Below are 21,121 nucleotides of genomic sequence, written 5' to 3' on the forward strand. Positions count from 1 at the left end.
AGTCATTACGAAAATGAAAGAAGAGAGCATCCCACTCTTTTAGTTATACGAAGTTGTGGTGCATTATTTGGCTGCTGTATAAAAAACTTAAATTTATATTTTATTATTTAATTTTTAGTTTATACATTGATCAAAGCGGGGATTTATTATTGTTTTACACTATAAGTTAAATTTTTCTTTTTAGTCTCAAACTAAAATAAATATATTGATTATGAGTAATTAAAACAAATTAAAAATACTAAATATGAGTGATTCAACTATTTTTTTAGTCATTAATATTCACGTAATCAGCATTAGCTGAAATAATTTCACTAAAATCATTGTATGTGATATTTGTTAATTTTATTTTCAATGAATTGGCATATCCTTAAAAAAGAATGTTTTCCTATTAATACAATTAATAATTACGTTATTGAACTTACATTTTAAGCTTTATTATGTTAAAATAATGACAGTACATGTTTAGCTGGTTTTTAAAGGATTCTGGGTTTAATACATCCAACCAATTTGTTACAATATTAACAGTATATTTTATTTCTCATAATCGATAAACAGATGGATCGGACCATGGAAAAAATTACATTTTTGTAAAAGTAAAAATATAAGTGTTCTGGTAAACAAAGCCAAAATATATTTTATTTTACCTCAAATGTTAGAAATTTAGCATATGTCAGTGAATGTTTCAAATTTAAAATTGAAAAGAAGTCAAAAGTTCTTGGTGTTTCATCATGCAGTGTGTATGTGTAAAAATACATTCAAATTGTAATAAAGTATGGCTTAAAAAGTTTTTTTTTTCAAAAGCTCCACATTCAATTATACCATCTGGTTACTCTGAAACAATAGACGTTAATCTATGGGTTATCGGTGTAAACTGAAAAATTCATTTGTTCAACTTGTTTTTGAGACGTGCGTCACATTTCTGAACAAATTTAGGTAATATTTTCCTTAGGTTTTCTAGAAATTCTTTTCTATTCTCAAGCAAAATTAAGGAGTTATACTTGTTGTAAGTTTAGAGGTCCTCTATTAGTTATAGTAACAGGAACATACAGATAAAACTTGAAGGCTAGTCGGTAAAACAAAACACAAAAAAAAAAAACACAATTAAAATAATTTACAAAGGTCTAAAACAAATTATCTGAAAAAAATTATGCATAGCTAATTTTAGACAGAAGTTTTAAAATAAGGTTGTTAAAATTATTAAAATATGTAAAAGAAGAGCCCAAATAATTTTTCATACCTATACTTAGTACTTATATATATAATTTCAAATTCATTGAAAATTTTAATTCATAGAAGCTTGATATCATGAGTTTTAACACTTGCCAATGACTTTCTTATGGACAATAGATATTTGTGAAGCTTTAGTCATGTGTTCCTGAAACCGTGACTTGAAGTAATTAGACATAAGAATAGAAGGTACAAAACATTTTTTTGAAAATAGCATATTTTCCTTTCGTTGTGTGTTTTTGTGCCCTTTGTAACAAATTATGTTATGAAATAACGAACGGTTATACTAACGTAAATTTTTGTTCGACGTCCAACTTATATTTCTACCCTCATTCAAAAAAACCTTGATTTTTTAAAATTTATAAATGTTAGAAAATTCTTCAGCGTTCGTTTGTAAATTTATTTAAATAATAGAAGGGTGTTTTTACTATCTTATGAATATATATGGCAACAAAAAATATTATTTTTACGTTTGCAGTGATTTACAGATTTGGCACAAGTATTGATTGTTTAAGATTTTTTTTTAATTTTTTAACAATCAAACTCAATGGTTTAAAAAGAAAAAAAGTTATAAACATTAATTTAGCACACAATTCTCTGCGTAGCTGATGCACCATATCCGAGTAAAATAATAAATGCTTTATTGTTATTTATTTAAAAAAAACTGTACATTTACTCTAAGATTGTAAATTTTAGGTAATTATAAAATATACATTTTTCAAAAAAGTTTTCTCGGTTAATATTTTCCAACCAAATTTTTTTTCTTATTGGTGATGTGACTAAAATTTAATACCTACTTATATAGCAACATAAAATATAACAATAAAGTGAATATTAGTTATTTAGAACATTTAACAATTTATTTCTGGCATACAAACAATTTAAACATTACTGTAACATACTTAACAAAATCAATATAAATATAAATCTCTATAACAAACTTGTCTCTGAACTTAATTTTAAGTGTATTGCATACAAAATGTGAGGCTAATATTGTACAAAACCTATATTTACAAGATAGTCAGCTACAATAATACTTTGAGGAGGCTAGTTAAAGAGTAGATACAGAGATTACGAAATACTTTTAGACATAAAAATCGACAGCAAATATTTTGTTATAGAGAAAATTTATCCTAGTGGACACAGTTTACAAGAATGGGCAACATTTTATTTATTTATTGTAAACAATGGCAACAGAAAACCAAGCTAGTTTTTTAAAGCTATATTAAAAACACTAAAAAGACCAAATGTATGATACTTTGTCTTTAAAAAATACATGTATGTTCATAAAATTGCATAATGTATTTGCCAGGTTTCTATTTGAAATAGTGCGCAGTGCAAAGGATTCAAAGCACGTGGAGTTTAACAAATATGCTCTTGCCATTGCTCATTTCAACTGGAATAAGCCAAATTGTTATTTCTAAATACTAAAATTATACAGTCAACATGCAATAAGAATCAGCACACTTGTGAGTTATAGTTTAACAAAAAAAAATTTTCTATCATTAATTTTAAACTCCTTCAAATACTTACCAAAGATCCCTAAAACCAAAATTTATGTTATAATCTAAAATAAAGTTATTTCAAGAACAAGAATACGAACTTATGTGCCAACTATTCACATGATAAAAAAATTTGGCACATACATGGAGAGTTTTATTGCAGTAGAAAAATTGACAAGAGTTGCTTTACATTTAAAATTTTTATATTCTTTTATGTAATGAAGAATATATTTACTTTGTTTTTGCATTATTTGATAACAATCTAAAGTTTTTGGAGCAATGGTTAAAACGGCACGAAGCTATTAGTTTTGTTTGATGATGTTCTTCATATAATAAAACATATCACTTTAAGAAAATGAAGGAGGAATCTGTCATATCTGGGGCAAATGTATCTAATTATTTACACATATTCGCCAACATGAACACTGGCATGACTTGAAAATTAGGTTTATTGATTACGATAAGTATGGCATAGTTGGACTTTGTCAGAAAGTTATTTGTCTCCACAAATATATACTATATTTTCTTGCAAATTAACTAATGTTACGATTTTAAATGTGTATAAAATTATTGAGTTACATTCTCATACATATCGCTATTTTTCTTCACAAAATCCACTTCCAAAAAAAGAAATTATAAAATAAAACTCTTTGCGGAACTTCACATACACGCCAAGCTATGGCATTGGGCGGTCAGCCAACACATCTCGGTAGCTGCAAACACTTTCCGAACAACAAGACTCTATAAAATATACTGTTTATCTGCTAGTGTAGGAAGTGCTGCAATGGACGTCTGCACAGCTTATCTTCGGTGACGCAGTGCCATCAGGAGCAAGTCAGGTGCGAGCATCGTCGCAAGACACAAACTTCAAACTATGTCAAATCTACTATGTTACAGCTTTACACTCTGTGAACATGTTAGTCTACGTACATGTAACTACACCGATTTGGTGATTACTTAAACCTATACTATGCATAATATACATGCTATTATAATTGAACAACATGCGTACTGGGCGGCACGATACATGATTGAGGCATCAACCTCGCAATCCTTAAAAAAAAAAAACTAAACAACTCATAACAGAGATTTGAGCAAGAATTCGCATAGTATGTTTTTTAAATCATTACTATAGGAGAGAATTCAGAGTGGGACACATCGAAACAATACAATTAAGAATCGTCACGAAAAGTCACCACAGTTTTGCATAATATTTCACAGCAAAAATAAATTAAATATTTTACTAACTCGAGAAATAGTCAAGTGTTATCAGGCTGAAAATTATTATGCGAGTATTAGATGATGTTCGTTAGACTTCGCAGAAAATTATTTTCTGTACTTTTACAAAAGATTACTTTGAAAAACCAGTTGCCAAGAGATATTTTTCTAACACTACAAGAAATATGGTGTAAATTTTTACAACACATGCCTTTGGTTATTTTTTGCACATTCGGAATACTTTTTTTTTTCGAGATTACACTGAGTATTTCTTTTGAAAAAAACGGGCACATGATTTCATATTTAAACTGAAGTTTCATTCGAGCATAATTTGATTTAATCAGGGAAAAATAAATCGAATTATTTGACTACATTTTGTTTTACAAGAATGCTTATTAATGTGTGCAGTTAATACATGAAATCTATTAAGGGAACTTTAAAAATTGGAGGTACTCGGATAACACAAAGCATAAAATTCCCGGGTAAGAATCAGAAACCAGCATAACTGCAAATACAATTTTTGTGGTCACACAATTGTTATCATGTAAATGTACAAATATCTGTAAGTTTAGATTAATATTTCTGATCTATTTACAAAAAAAAAAATTAATTACGCTGTATAATTCAATGGTTTGGTGTTAGACTACGGATGGTTGAACCACACAAAAGAATTGGAGCCGTACCTCTCCCACTCCTAGCCATCGGCCAGAGCAGGGCCGGATTCAGAGGTCTGGAGGCCTCGGGGCAACAGAGGAGCGGAGGCCCCCTGGCCCCAAATTATTTTACAAATAAAATGAGCACTTTTTTTTCAGTCAAGTTTTCCAATAAATAATTTATTATGAAATCAAGTAGATTCTCTTAGTATTTAAAAAAACACACATAAATATAATCAGAGACAAGAATTATATGAAATTAAATTTTATTGTTAATGAATAACATTTCTGTTAATATTTAACAATAATATAATCACGCATGTACAAAGTACTGCAGGTAAAGGTAAAACAGCGAAAAAAGAATATCAAAGGAAAAGATGTTTACTGGTGTTTACTCGTCGGAATTTGAAAGATTTTTTTTTTTTCCGAAGTCTCTAATTTGGTTTGTGGGGGCCCTCCGTTTAAGGAGGCCCCGGGGGTTTCGCCCCGGTCGCCCTCCCCTAAATCCGGCCCTGCACCCAGAGCACATGCAGTGCCACCCTGTACACACGGCAGCTCGAGACAGAGGCCTTCACCACAGAGGACAGTCTTGTTAAGGGGTCAGCCCACCACCTCTCGGAGGGGAAACACAGGCGGGACCAAGCACCAGGGACCCCCCGGCACCATTACGAGATGAACGGCGCCGAGCGGTCGTTCGTCTTTGTTTTGCGAAGCTTCACCGTCGCGAACACGTTGGCCCTGCAACGAGGAGGAACACGTTGGTTAGTACACGGCAGGGGTGGTTTTTGGAACCCGGCCTCTGAAGCCTGTCATGACAGGTGGATCTCCAAGGCAACTAATATACCATTCTGAAACATTTTAATATATTTACAGGAAGTACGTTTCCGTAGGTCGGTTTACCAGAAGATTCAAATATATATATATATATATATATATATATATTTTGGAAAACTAAATCTACTAAAAGTAGATATCATTTGTAAAGTCGGTTTACGGACGATAATTTTACGTGATAACGTCATAAAAAAAACATTGATAAAAAATTGCATAATTTTTAATTTTCAAATATTATTTACAGTTTTTGCAAATTTTATTGAAATGGTTTGTTTTAATATAATCACGAACAATTAGTTATAGAAATAAACTGAAATCAAATCAATATCGATAAATTCTTAATTTGAAGTGACGAAGTTGGACAAATAAATCAAATTTTTTTTAATTGCTGCTTTTAAAAAGCTCGCCTTAACCTGTTTGATATTATAGAAGATTTTCTCGCACGGTGGTTGGCCGGTTCTTGCACGCTCGGCTCAGGCGGAACGTGACAATGAGTCTTGCTTTTTCGTGCGTGCAGCCGGCGTTGATCGATTTATAAGAAGTTATCACGTCAAAAAAAATAAAATTAGGTAAATAAATCGACATACAAATTGTGAGAGCATAATTTATTTTAAGTAAAAAGGTTTAAAAATTTGGACTATAAATTAATTTTTTTTTCACCAAATATATATTTTGAATCTTTTGTGAGAGAAAATTTAAGAAAAGTTATTTTGTAAGTCAAAGTACCTTTTATACACCCTGAAAACATCTAAATTTATTTTTAATACATCAACTAAACCACATGATATCAAACTTGTACATTCACAATCGGGTTATTTATCTTGTTAAGTTATAAACACAAAGATTTATATTACGTGCACATGTGTGTGTAAGTGTGAGAGTGAAAAAGCCTCCACCGGTGTTGGTCGAACGAGTCTCTAGCGGCGCTGGCAGGTTACGTCTTGCGGCGTCGACCCTTGAAGGACTCGTCCGACGGCCACAGGTCGTACCACGGCCCGTACATGTTGCCGGTGTCCTGGGACCTGCGCTCGAAGCGCGACCCGCGGTCCGGCTTCTTCATCCTGCTCCTCAAGGACTCGCCGTACTGCAGGAGTCCGTCCTCATCCTCGTCCTTCCCGCCCCTCTCCTTGGAGGGGGAGTGCCTCAGCTTGGTCCTGGGCAGCAGGCTGCCGTTCTGCATCTGCAGCTGCTGCTGCTGCTGCTGCCGCTGCAGGGTCGAGTGCGTGTGGTCGTCCACCACGATGCACGAGTCCGTCTCGTTGTCCGCCAAGGTTGTGTCCTCGTCGGACGAGTCGCCGAAGTCGTCTGCGTTGTCGTCGTCGCCGCTGACGAGACCGTCATCGTTTACGTCCAGGCTGCGGGCGCACTCCTTCAGGATGTCCTTCCTGGTGCGCTTGAACCGCCGCGGGGTGTCCTCCCGAGCGGTCCTGCCCTCAGGAGCGTCGTCCTGCCCGTCAGCCGCCGGCGACATCGGCGACTGGGGTCGACCCTCGCCCTCAGAGTCGTCCACGCTGCTGACCAGCTGCGGCTCGATCTTCGCGGCAGACAGCTGCACCTTCATCACCGGCGTCGCCGGCCTCGACTTCTTCTTCGGCTCGTCCCTGACGGCGGAGTTCACGTCGACCAGGGAGCGGTGTCTCCAGAGGGACATGCCCTCCATCACGATGCTGTCCTTGTGCGAGCGCTTGAAGCGCCACAGGGACCGGCTCCTCTTGACGCCGCGCACGCTGCCGACGTCGTCTTCCACTTCGTCGGCGGCGACCCCCGGTCTGGCCGGCGCCGGGCCTTGGGGAGGGGCTGCCTTGTCCTTCCCGGCGCGACTCGAAGTAACCAGGTGCCCCAGGCTTGACGCCTGCCTCACGACGGGCCGCCCGCCCGGCCTGCCGTGGTACTGGCTGTTCACGTCGTCCCACAGGTCCACGGCGGACTTGTACAGCAGCCAGCCGCGCACCGAGGACAGCAGCTGCTTCTTGTGCTTGTCCTGGTCGGGGGACCCCGCCGCGGGCTGCGGCGAGCCGGCGGGCTGCTTTCTGCTCGGCGGGAACAGATAACACGGGCGGGTCCGGTCACACCGCTCTGCGTCCACCCATAGAGCTGGCAAACCACCACCGCGAGACATGCCCACAACTCCACGTAGTCTTCATGTGATAACTCAGGGGCACAACAACTAAATTTCCAAATGGGGGGGCAATATACCTTTTTATAAGGAATCATCGATCCCCCCCCCCCTATTGGGTCCACCCCCGGGAAAATTTGTATTTCAAGGTGGAAGATGATGCTATTTAAGCAGTTTTATTATCTAAAAATTGATTACAATGCACTTTCTTTGCCCTCGTTTGACCCCAATTCAAGGTTTCAGAGGGGGGGCAAAATACCCTTGCCCACCCCCCTGTTGTTGCGCCCGTGTAATAACTTACTGTAATATATACAAGTTCAAATTAACTTACAACCTACTCTATTTATTTGTGTTGTAATAAACATTATATAGGAGGTTTTAGGCATGTGACTCTAATAAAATGTATTTTCCTTCAATAAATGTTCTCATAACATCTGTAATAAAATATTGAACGATGTTAAAGAGACGATGTAAATGCAAAAAAAAAATTGAAAACATTATACAGAAGTAATGTTATTCTTAATTAACTTTAATGTATAAAATATTTTGTTCTACTGTAAATGTACGTGTAGGAAACCAAAGTTACAGCAAAAAAGCTCTCAAATAAGTGCCAAAAATCTATTGCTTCAAAGAAGATCAGAAATAAATATGAAAAATAATAGTTATCTGAATTTCTATGTAATAAGTTTATTCTTTCCTAATGGGGCTCATACCAGTTATGTGTATATATTGTCATTAGTGATGAGTTTGATGATTTGAGCTACCTAATATTGGCACCAAAATATTACATACAAATGTAAAATGACCAGTAAATAATTATTAAATACAACAATGAAGTTATCTGTGCTGTTTACAACTCAATAAAGAAGCACTGTCAAAATTGTAATTCCATGTTAGAATATTTTCTTAATTACTATTTTTAATATACTTTTAATTAATGATGTTCCTTTAAAAATAACTAAATAAATCTTTACACCAAACTATATTTCAAACTACTTTTTTTAAGTTACCTGGCAAAAAATTACATATTCCACAATATCTCCCATTTTCCAAAACACATAATTGCCATCATGGGTTCTGAATAGAATAAAACATGTTCCTATTACTATCAATATAACTTAGAATCATATAATATACTATATCAGCAATGCAAAAAAAGTTCTCACATAAGTTGCTTGAATACTGGCACTTTTTCCATGCTTAAAATCATCAACTGTCAGAAGAAAAACAGAAGGAAAATGGAAAATCATACTCTGTAAAACTATGAACTACATTTTATATCTGTGATGCTTTATTTTTCTGCAGTTTTCGAAATTTATGTATAGAATTCTGATGCCTGCGTACAACTGGATATTGGAAAAGTAATTATTTTTCTTCAGAATGGTTTTAACAGCGACGAAGATACAAATGACTTTCAGGATGATGGCTAAATACACATTCTGAAAAGTAATAATGATGATTTATATCAAGAATAAAGATGATAATGATGTTGAAGATTATGATAATAATAATAATAATAACGTTGTAAGTGAATAACTGCTGCTCAATACTGAGCTTATAGACAAGAAGGCAAGCCCAACATAGGGAATTCACATAGCACCCAAAGCTAAATTCAATGGTTATTTTATATTGTTTTTCAAGGTATGGAGGTTAAAAATCACATCATCACATAGTCCTACATATGAATTTTTTTTCAAATCTGGGAATGAAACCCATGACTACGATATAGTAGTAATACATCCTGACCACTGAAATAAAAAATTTATCACACACCAGTAATGGTATTCGATGGAAATCAGTTAAATCTGAACGGTGTTCACCAAAAATCAGGAAATTATAATCTTTGTGCAACCATACACAAGCACTTTAAATATCTGAGATTTAATTAAGCAAGTTTTGATAACACTAACTGACTAATTAAAGAAAATTAATTTAATATTTAAATAATTCTAGTAATTTTTATTGTAAAACAACATTAAATATAAACAAAATAAGTGTCAGTGAATAAAAAGGAGGATAAGAACAAAAATATACTATATCGGTTTCCTATCTTTTCCCATTAATAGCTAGGTTTGCAGATTTTAGGATAGTGATGAGCAGATAGAGGCCCTTAACCACTTGGTGGCCGATTCAAGGCAAATTAATCTGATCCATAGAAAGGGTTTAGGCTGAGCCCTCGACCCGTGTTACACAACCATACATTAGCAATAATTACTAAAAACAGAAATTTCGCCATTCCGATTCAGCACCTTGTCTGGTGTTAAAATTATGAGTAGTCTACAGAGTCAGTTCTCAGATGGTACCAAGCCCATTATAACCTTGAAGGTTCCACTGTTTTAGGGCCAGAATGCATAATTGCGTGGTGTTATTCTGATATATAAGTATGGCTGTAGCAACAGAATTTCGGTACGAAAAAAAACCTACGTACACCATTTCCATTCGGAACCGTTTTCAGGAAGCAACGGGTCAGAAATAATCTATGGTTTGGAATGTAATGTGGTTGCCTGTTTCGAAATTTTGTAAACCTGGAACATAACTGTTACGTTGTCTTTCTCTGGTAGTTTTCTCGGTAGTGGAAGTTCAAAAAGTCCAAAAGAGTAACCCTGAAGGAAGGTCAGCCAGGAGGTAGGACGTTGTCCTTTCTCTGGTAGTTTTCTCGGTAGTCGAAGTCCCAAAAGTCCAGAGAGTAACCCTGAAGGAAGGTCAGCCAGGAGGCAGGACGTAGTCCTTTCTCTGGTTGTTTTCTCGGTAGTGGAAGTCCCAAAAGTCCAAAGAGTAACCCTGAAAGAAGGTCAGCCAGGAGGCAGGACGTTGTCCTTTCTCTGGTAGTTTTCTCAGTAGTGGAAGTCCCAAAAGTCCAAAGAGTAACCCTGAAAGAAGGTCAGCCAGGAGGCAAGATTTTGTTCTTTCTCTGGTAGTTTTCTCAGTAGTGGAAGTCCCAAATGTCCAAAGATTAACCCTGAAAGAAGATCAGCCAGGAGGCAGGATGTTGTCCTTTCTCTGGTAGTTTTCTCGGTAGTGGAAGTCCCAAAAGTCCAAAGAGTAACCCTGAAGGAAGGTCAGCCAGGAGGCAGGAGTCAGGACGGGGCTCACCTGGAAGTGTCGTCGTCCGAGTAGTCGACCTCGGGGGCGGGCGGAGGGTCGTTGCTGAAGCCGCTGTCGTTGCTGCTGTGCAGGCTGGCGTTGCCGATGGCGCCCGGCGCGCGCTTGGCGCCGCCCAGCAGGTTGGGCAGCGGTGGCATGGGTGGCGGGTGCGCGAGGCGGCGGTCCGACGAGCTGCGCGCCGCCGGCAGGGTCTGCGGGTGGGACGGCAGCCCCGCGGGCACCTTGGGCGTGGGCACGGGCGCCGGCAGGGCCGGGGGCGGCCCGGCGCTAGCACACGTTCTCATCCCGTGGCGAGCCTGCAACGCCATCGCCTGCACGCGTCGAGGAGGGAGGACACCCCACAAACTGACAGGGCTCACTGACGTCTGCAGACTGCCAGCCTTTCTGGAAGACACTGGACTGTTGCTAGCACATGTCATCCCATGGCGAACCTGGTCTTCCATGAGCTGTGGTCTCAGCCATCGCTTGCATGCATCGAGAAGGGAGCAAACCCCGAAACTGACAGTGCTCACTGACATCTGCAGCCTTTCTGGAAGACACTGGACTGTTGCTAGCACATGTCATCCCATGGCGTGCCTGGTCTTCCATGACACATGGTCTCAGCCATCGCTTGCATTCATTGAGAAGGGAGCAAACCCCAAAACTGACAGTGCTCACTGAAATCTGCTGACTGCAAGCCTTTCTGGGAGACAATGGACTGTTGTTATCACACGTCATCCCATTGCGAAACTGCAACTCCAGCGTTCTCAGCCATCGCTTGCATGCATCGAGGAGGGAGCAAACCCCCAAACTGAAAGGTCTCACTGAAATCTGATGACTGCCAGCCTTTCTGGGAGACACTGGACTTTTGCTAGCACATGTAATCCCATGGCGAACCTACATTTCTAGTGGTTCTATCATTATTACATGTCACGTCTGCTAACCAGTAACCCTTAAGGATACATGAAAAGGTTTTCCTATGCTCTTCAAATGATTCATACAATGAGGAATTTTGATTTAGTACAATTATTTGGATATAAACAATCGCTGTTTTGCACTGTTTGTCATGGTCACATTTAAGAATGAAAAATAAGAAACATAGGGCAACACAGCGAACAGATAGACCCAATGATGAAACTTAACATGTAGGGGAAGGTTTAGTAAAGTGGCCTAGGAGCATAAAGTGGCCACTAGTGTTTCACTAGCCATGCTGTAAAAAAGATGCATTTGAAGCAATTGTGAGGTATATGTTCAAGCAGTGGCAGGATAAAGGCAAGAGAGAAGCTATCTTTACAAAAATAATAAACTTTTCACTATGCAAACATAACTTATTCTCAGAATTTTCTCAATCTGCAGTGGGTCTTAAATAAAAACCACAAGAAATAATATGGTTTGTTGTCAAAGAATTGTTAAGTTGTCCCAAAGAGCTTAAAATACAGTTTTTATTTATTTTAAATAAGCAATGTAGCTGAACATGTTAGATCTAAAGTGTTTACAAGCAATTAGTCTAGCAGTAAACACACATATATGAAGAAGGGAATAGTTTGTGTTAAAGGTCACAAAAACTGGCACAAAATATTTGCTTAATTACTACTGACATAGACCAGCGAATGTTTGATTCACTGCTATTCGAGTACATTTAAAAATCCTGCTTCTTAGTTTGATACTTCTGTGTGTTCGTACATAACTGTATGCTGTCAAATTAAATATTGAATATTTTTATTTCATCTATGAATAATCATCTAGGCATCAATCAGGTAAAATTGTAAAAGCCATTTAGGTAAACAAAATTTCTCGCCAAGAGATTGACAATGAGTCTTTCTGACTTTTCATTAGCATCTGACACGACCACTGCCAGTAGCAGATGATTATTCTTTGGAGCATTTTTGGTTCTAATCATCTTTACTTAACGCGAACAGGGTGTCGAATGTTTCTCACATCGCAACTTGGTAGGTATTGGCCTAGCCAATGACTATCCCATCAACTTAAACTTTGAATATGTTATCGTTACTCCATTTCTTACCGGCTGAGCACATGCTTGGCCATATTCGAGTAAAACGGCTTTCAGCAGTGGGCATATGGATAACTAGGGGAGATCTCGAGTAGCACTGAAAGCACATGCTTTACAACTATGGGCATATGGTTGATGGCCCAAGGGTGGGATAGCTGTAGGCATCAACCAAACAACTGGCAGTACAATTAAGACACGGCACAAGTTAGCAACCAGAGAACATGGGCTGTATTTCCGATACACGTAAATGACTGTGAAGTCTCTCACATTGAGTCCATGGATATTTCCCCAATAGAAACTAGCTGTGCCTAAAAGCGGGGTACTAGCAGCCTACCTGCTTTGCATAGGTGCTTCTGTGGACCAGGGTGTCGCCGAACATGGTAACTGCGGCGGAGGAGGCGCTGGCGGCCGAAGCGGTGGCGGCAGGGAGGTTTCCAGGTTTACCCGAGTGGCCGCGGTCGACGGGAGACGCCCAGTTGCCGCCGCCGCCCGTCGGAGACGTAACCCCGGCGTGGCCCGTCGGCGTGGCGGGCGTGGTGGAGCCCGTCGAGTCCATGCTCTGCACCCGGTGGTGCGTCGGCGAGCTGCGGGCAGCGTCACCACCAGGTCCTCGCATTACACCAGCAACATCCTGTTGCTATCAACTTAACAGTCATGGGGAATGTACAAGGAAACAACGTGATCTGCCGAAGACAGAGGCAGATGGAAGAATAACATTGCAGATGATGATGATGATGATACTGTAAAGGGTTTGACAAAGGTAAATGAATCATCGCATCTTAGCAGCAACATCCTGTTGCTAACAACTTAACAGTCATAGGGAATATACGAGGAAACAACGTGATCTGCCAAAGACAGGGGCAGATGGAAGTCCGACCACTAGAAGACATGCCAACTGGTAGAATAGCGTTGGAGATGATGATGATACTATGAAGGGTTTAACAAAGGTAAATGAATCTTCGAATCGTAGCAGCAACATCCTATTGCTATCAACTTAACAGTCATAGGGAATGTACGAGGAAATAATGCGATCTGCGGAAGACAGAGGCAAATGGAAGTCTGACCACGAGAAGACATGCTAACTGGTATAATAACATTGGAGATGATGATGATACTATGAAGGGTGTAACAAATGTTAATGAATCCTCGCATCGTAGCAGCAACATCCTATTGCTATCAACTTAACAGTCATAGGGAATGTACGAGGAAACAACGTGATCTGCTGAAGATAGAGGCAGATGGAAGTCTGACCACGAGAAGACATGCCAACTGGTAGAATAACATTGGAGATGATGATGATACTGTGAAGGGTGTAACAAAAGGTAAATGAATGAGCACTATGGTTAATTGATTGCGAGTGGTGTTAATTTATGGATGTTTTCGCATGTTTAACGCGAAATGTTAAGTGTAATAGAAACTAAATACTTAAAACTATTGACGACGAACTGCCAGCGATACAAATCTTATGGATGGAATTTTCTGAAGACGATCAACCTAGAGATAACAGGAGGTTACCGAATCACTTGGAAATAAACTAACTGCCCAAAACTTTATGCCAAAACCAAGTGTTGCATTCTAAGCAGCGACATCACACTATCAGCAAGATACCTAAACATTAGTTCATAAAATACTTTTGGTTCAATCCCCAAAAATGTTTGAATTCTCTGACATTTGAGAAGATTACTTCTAAAAGGCCAGGGAAGTGTGACGTGCTGTTTGTTTTACATTAAGCTAAGGAAACATAGTCGAACCAATATGTTTTAAACACATTTTAGGGACTACAATTTTCATCGCCCCGTATAAACTGTCTGGCAGAGAATTCATCAGAGGAATGTATCACAGATAGAGACTATCAGTTTCATTGCTGCTTGTCTTTTCTAAATATGCATATAGAGCTAACCTTAAAACTTAATTTCAAATGGTCATTGACAATTGTTTGAAATAAAATAAATAATAAAAATATGATTTCAATGTGATGATATCAAAAGTATGCATTGTTTGATTTTGAGACAATGCCCACTACTGTGCCTGGAAGACTCTCATTTCAATCACGCACCTTATACCATCGTCCATGATGATTTCTGTGTAAGCGAGGGGGAACCATCCACTGCATTGGGTCCTCAGGTTTTCTCCAAATTGCCAACCTTTGTTCCTCTCACCTGTGGGAAAGCAAAAATAGTTTTAACTTATAACGAGTCAAAAATCATTGTCCCTTGGATGCTTCTTTCAGATAGACAATGTTATAAATCTATAGCTGTAATCAATTGTAAGATAATAAATTAACTATAAAAATAAATTTCAACTAATCTGAACCTTTTAGAAAATAATACATTACTTAAAATGTAATAAATTAGGAGATAATTAATTAGAAGATAATAAATTAACTACCTAAATTAATTTCAACTAAACTGAATATTTTAGAATCGAGTCTGTCAATAACTGCACGAAATTAAAATAAAACTGAGTACTAGGACAAGATTTTTTATATTTTAAAACATTTTTGACTGGAAGAATACAACTAAAGAATTCATAGGTGATCAGCTGGAAAGCACAAGAAAAAAATAAAAATCGCTACACGATATAAAGCTTAATATTCTAACATGTATTTAATATGTTTATATAACATTAACATTTTATGATTCCGAAAAAAGTAACAATTAAAAATATTATGAATATTAGATGAATTTAGCATTTCTAAGGAATTAGCCTAGCTTTTAAAATATACTTAATTTTTACCGCAACAATAATTATTATGCAGGTTCATAAAAAAATTGTGGTCAGTACAAAAATAATTAAAATTCCAATAATAGTATGATTTCAAGGCATTACTCAAATTAGTCTAATTTGTAGCTAACGTTAATGGTTGTGTAGCACCGAAAGTTAAGGCCCAGTTACTCGCAATCACAGAAGTGTTTCATTGACGATTGGCTGAGACAACGGAGCGCCGAGGAGTTATGCTGACCCAGGAGGGCGATGATGTCTCCCTCGAGGAAGCTGAGCTGGTTGTCGCCGCTGGACAGGTAGGCGTACAGCGCCCTCGCGAGCGGGCTCTCCCAGCCACCCCGCTCGGGCACGGCCATGGACTTGGGCCGCGTCGGCGTGTCAGGGTCTGCCGGCACACACAGGCCCTGGGGTCAGAGCAGCGGCGATCTCCCGTGCATCAGAGTCCTTCACACCGTGAGACGAGGGCAAGAAAACCCAAGGTGGTTGTTTTTGCATTGACTTTTGGGGGCTTTTTGGCACCCCAGCTCTATTCAAGAGTTCTCCAGTTTGTTACAGTTGTCAAAAAGACTGACTTGCACGATGCACCTTCACTTGACGACCAGGTGAAATCTGCCATTCAAGCCTGGAGTCAACAAGTAACCACCGGAATTCTTCGCAGATGGGTTTCCCCAACTGCACACTGCGTTTACGCAAGTGCTTGGAGAGGTATGGGGACAATGTAGAGGGCACAAATAGTGTGGAAATCGGGTAGCGAATAAAAAACAGTTATGGCAATGGTGGCATTACATTTCAATCATCCCTTTGCCCAAAGCTTTCCTGAGGATGGGAGAGCGGTTTACCTTGTGCCAGGGAGTGCGTGGAGGCGCTGATGTTGAACTCGGACTTGGCGCGCGACAAGGGCTTCAAGGGGCTCGTGGCGTCGTTGATGGACCGCATGTCCAGGCAGGACGCGTCCATCGACTTGGTCTTCCGCAGCTGCGAGGCGATGGACAGCCGGTCGTCCTCCACGTTGGGGCTCCTCGGCGAGGAGTACACGTCCTCGTCCGGCCAGAAGCTCACTTGCTGTTGGCGTGAGGCGGAGTGTCAATGTTACATTAGTGCAGTTACTTTCACTGATATAAATTATACTTTTCATTTTTAACTAATAATAATATTTAGTAATTTTTTAATTACTGCAGTTTCAAATTTCAGCACAATCTCCAATTTTGGGGTTGTTTCAACAAAATTCACACACTAAAATTAATTTCATCATTCTATCTCTGTACCATGTTGCAACTGTTTAAGATGGACTCTGAACTCTAGGGCAATAATTTTGTTAAGTTACTTGAGACAACACTTAAAATAGACCTCCACATTCGATCAAAGATACTACATAAACAAAGTACTAATTTTAGTTCTTTGTGGTTCTCTCTTGTTCCTCTCTTGTCTACCTACCTTGAGGCAGCTGTTGAAGAAAGCCTCAGGCAGGTACTTCTTAGTCTACGTACCATAATGTGGCTGTTAAAAAGGATTTTTGCATTCTCAGGCGGGTCTTTGCTTTGAATAAACACTCTGATTTGGCTGTTGAAGATGTACACAAAATTTTGGGACAGGTTCTCTTTTGTCTATGCACCTAGTTGCAGCTGTTGAAGATTGCCTCCATATTCTCGGGCAGGTACTTTCTGGTATACGTGCCCTGATGCGGCTGTTGACGCTGGCCTCAACATTCTGAGGCAGTTACTACCTGGTCTACGTACATCGAGGTGGCTATCTTAGGCAGATACTCCTTGGTCTATGTACCACGATGCGACTGTTGAAGATGGACTCAACATTCTTTGGAAGGTACTCCATGATCTATGTACCCTAAGATGGATGTTGAAGATGGCCTCCACATCATCAGGCAGGTACTATGTGGTCTACGTACCCTGAGACGGCTGTTGAAGATGGCCTCCACGTTCTCGGGCAGGTACTCTCTGGTCTGCGCCACGTCGTTCCACTCGTCCAGACGACGCTGTAGCAGCGCGCTGCCCTGGTTGTGGTAGGCCAGGTAGTGTTTGGCGAGCGAGCACTGCCGCTCCAGCACGAAGCCGTAGCGCCGCCGCTCCTGCGTCATCGCCTGCAACACAAGACACGCCTTCACTCTCTGCCTTGGAGCCTTCACGCCTCGTTCCTGTCGGTACTGCACCCTTCCGTTCACTCAGGACACCTTTTTGAATCAACAATTTTAAGCAATCGCCTGCTGTGAACTGGAGTTTACGAGGGTGGTCTGAAAAGTTTCCGACCTCAACATGAAGATAGCAGCACTCGTAAATAAAAGCTAGTGAATTTAGTTGTTCATCTGTTGACAGTTACTCACCAAAGTTGCAGCCATTTTGGACGCGCAGTTGTTATGTAACAGTCGTTTGAGTGAGTTGATGTGAGTGTTTTTATGAAAATGGACAAAATCTAGTATCGAGCTGTCATTAAATATTTGTTTTTGAAAGGCAATACGCCTACGCAAATCAAAGATGGGTTGGATTCTGTGTATGGGGACTCTGCACCATCATTTACCACAGTGAAATTTTGGGCAGCCGAATTTAAACGTGGCCGTAAGAGCATGGGAGACGATGAACGTTCGGGACGTCCAAAAACTCGTAAAATGGTGTAAACACCTTGGTGTACACCGAGTTAGATTCTTGTAGTATTTCTCAGACGTAATGTCTTTTTAATAGTTCTGTGTTTAGAAATTATATCTTAAATGGGTTTGTTATTGCTTTTGAACATGGATATATTTCAATATGATTTAACGAAATAACTGGTTTTTAAATATTTCCAGAAAAATATAAGGGTTTTGTCTTGCTTTACAAATTGCTGTAGGTACTAGGCTCCTGATTATATGGTTTTAGACATGAAATGTAGACGTCAATCAGCATGAATCAGCTGCCAAACACTACTGATGATAGGCAACTCATTGGTTTCAATACTTTTTTGATTCAAGTCATCATAGCCTTCATGTATGATTTCTAATATTTTCTTATTTCTTTACAATAACTGGCCATAAATATAGATCGTAGGCTTTCGTGGCCCAGTGTCACCAATTAAATTTGGCTTATGTGTTGAGGCCGCGTTTGTGTGATTTATTGTGCGCCCGATGTTTCGGCATGCTTTGTTGCCGCTATCTTCGAGGGCGATTGACAATGGTTCTGAATCACCCTTGAAGATGGCTGAAACAAGACATTAAGATAGTCGGGCACACCATAAATTCTTCATACTTGGCCTGAACACAGAAGTCACAAAGTACTTATTTAATTTCCAGTCAAGCACTTATTTTATTAGGAAAGGATTCTAAATACTCAAATATTTGCTCTATTACAATACAGAAATAATTCGTGGACTCACAGTTTTCAAACTTTGCTCGCAGAACGCATCCAACTTGGATTTCTCCTCTTCCAGCACTTGCATATTCTAAAACAGTAAAAAGGAGATGTTATTAGAGCCTATAGGAAACGAAAACTGATAAATGATAGAATTAAAATGTATCATGTATTCATTATCTTTTAAGTCTCTAGTCACACTTAATGTAATCACCAAAAATAAAAAAATGTTATGACAGCCTTCATGTTGAAATAATTTATATAGGCCCAATAAAAGAAAACCACTCAATCCAGATAATTAATTTAATTATAAAATAATAATAGACTTTAAATACAAAAATTACTCTTCAGAGCTAATTAAAAAAAAAAACAATGTGGTAAAATTTTTTAAGTAAACTTTAATTTTTTTTAAGCCAGACAAATAGGTGTCAAAAATTATAATACAATTCTTAAAACATTTTTTTTAAATATTTAATCAGGGTGTCAAATTATTTCGAACTTTATTTTTATTACTCCAAGCACAGGAAATTTTAATTTAGTGTTTGGTGGTATTAAGAAAGAGTTTTTAAGTGTTATTCTAAAAAAAAAAAATGTTTAAAATATGAAATACGTTAAATCCTCCTTATGGGTGGGTACCCAAAATTATAGAAATGGGATTTTCACAGTTAATCATGCAAAAGATATAAAGTGTAATTTTTTTTTAACTTCCAGAAATTTTCACCTTCTAGACAAAAGTTCATTTCAATTTTCGAATCATGACGTGAGAGGAGAAATTATATAGTGGTAGTGGGGGAGTAAGTGTTTGGAAGAGAGAGATTGAAAGAGAGAGAGAGAAGGTAGGACTTGGGTAGACATAAGTAAGGGAAGCAGGGGGGAAAGTAGGTAGGACTTAGGTAGACATAAATAGGGGAAGCAGGGGTGAAAGGAGGTAGGACTTAGGTAGACATAAGTAGGGGAAGCAGGGGGAAAGGTGGTGGGATGTAGGTAGACATGAGTAGAGGAAGCAGTGGGGGAAAGGTGGTGGGATGTAGGTAGACATGAGTAGGGGAATAAGAGGCGAAAGGAGAAGGTTGATATGAGTAGGGGAAGCAGAGGGGAAAGGTGGTGGGATGTAGGTTGACATGAGTAGGGGAACCAGTGGGGGAAAGGTGGTGGAATATAGGTAGACATGAGTAGGGGAAGCAGAGGGGAAAGGAGAAGGTTGACATGAGTAGGGGAAGCAGGAGGGAAAGTGTTGGGATGAAGGTTGACATGAGTAGGGGAAGCAGGGGGGAAAGGTGGTGGGATGTAGGCAGACATGAGTAGGGGAAGCAGGGGGGAAAGGAGAAGGTTGACATGAGTAGGGGAAGCAGGAGGGAAAGTGTTGGGATGAAGGTTGACATGAGTAGGGGAAGCAGGGGGGAAAGGTGGTGGGATGTAGGCAGACATGAGTAGGGGAAGCAGGGGGGAAAGGTGGTGGGATGTAGGCAGACATGAGTAGGGGAAGCAGAGGGGAAAGGTGGTGGGATGTAGGCAGACATGAGTAGGGGAAGCAGAGGGGAAAGGAGAAGGTTGACATGAGTAGGGGAAGCAGGAGGGAAAGTGTTGGGATGAAGGTTGACATGAGTAGGGGAAGCAGGGGGGAAAGGTGGTGGGATGTAGGCAGACATGAGTAGGGGAAGCAGGGGGGAAAGGTGGTGGGATGTAGGCAGACATGAGTAGGGGAAGCAGAGGGGAAAGGAGAAGGTTGACATGAGTAGGGGAAGCAGGAGGGAAAGTGTTGGGATGAAGGTTGACATGAGTAGGGGAAGCAGGGGGGAAAGGTGGTGGGATGTAGGCAGACATGAGTAGGGGAAGCAGGGGGGAAAGGTGGTGGGATGTAGGCAGACATGTGTAGGGGAAGCAGAGGGGAAAGGAGAAGGTTGACATGAGTAGGGGAAGCAGGAGGGAAAGTGTTGGGATGAAGGTTGACATGAGTAGGGGAAGCAGGGGGGAAAGGTGGTGGGATGTAGGCAGACATGAGTAGGGGAAGCAGGGGGGAAAGGAGAAGGTTGACATGAGTAGGGGAAGCAGGAGGGAAAGTGTTGGGATGAAGGTTGACATGAGTAGGGGAAGCAGGGGGGAAAGGTGGTGGGATGTACGTAGACATGAGTAGGGGAAGCCGGGGGGGAAAGGAGGCGAGGTACCGGTCTGACCTTGAGCTCCTTGTCCATGGCCAGGCCCGTCTTGGTGGCGCCCTTGTTCTTCTTGCGCTGCTTCTTCATGTTGGCGGCGGCCTTGCTGTACGTCTCCGAGCGCTGCTTGTGCTGCTGCAGGAACCGCTTCTGCTCGCTCTGCGCCAACAGCAATGCAAGTCCCTCATCTCCTGCTGTGCATCACACACTCACTCCTCGTGCGTAGAGACCAGAAAAATTCGCGAATTCATTTCGCGATAGGCTAAA

The 21,121-nt window shown here is 39.9% G+C and overlaps 1 protein-coding gene across 2 annotated transcripts in view; it reads right to left on the reverse strand.

Moving 5' to 3' along the window:
- Positions 1–367: 367 nt before the first annotated feature.
- LOC134532068 (uncharacterized) overlaps positions 368–21,121 on the reverse strand; it is a 422,005-nt gene continuing 401,251 nt past the window's right edge. Inside the window, exons 6-14 of one of the 2 annotated variants that reach the window (XM_063368249.1) lie at positions 20,876–21,013; positions 18,727–18,792; positions 17,273–17,464; positions 16,209–16,431; positions 15,608–15,754; positions 14,702–14,804; positions 12,980–13,229; positions 10,644–10,966; positions 368–7,464 (exon numbers count right to left, since the gene is read on the reverse strand). In XM_063368249.1, the coding sequence (XP_063224319.1) occupies positions 6,369–7,464; positions 10,644–10,966; positions 12,980–13,229; positions 14,702–14,804; positions 15,608–15,754; positions 16,209–16,431; positions 17,273–17,464; positions 18,727–18,792; positions 20,876–21,013 (2,538 nt within the window). In that variant the 3' untranslated portion in view covers positions 368–6,368. The remainder of the gene's footprint in view (positions 7,465–10,643; positions 10,967–12,979; positions 13,230–14,701; positions 14,805–15,607; positions 15,755–16,208; positions 16,432–17,272; positions 17,465–18,726; positions 18,793–20,875; positions 21,014–21,121) is intronic. The other variant, XM_063368250.1, reaches the window with a different exon arrangement.

The sequence above is a fragment of the Bacillus rossius genome, chromosome 5, assembly GCF_032445375.1.
Source record: "Bacillus rossius redtenbacheri isolate Brsri chromosome 5, Brsri_v3, whole genome shotgun sequence".
In the NCBI taxonomy this organism is placed as follows: domain Eukaryota; kingdom Metazoa; phylum Arthropoda; class Insecta; order Phasmatodea; family Bacillidae; genus Bacillus; species Bacillus rossius.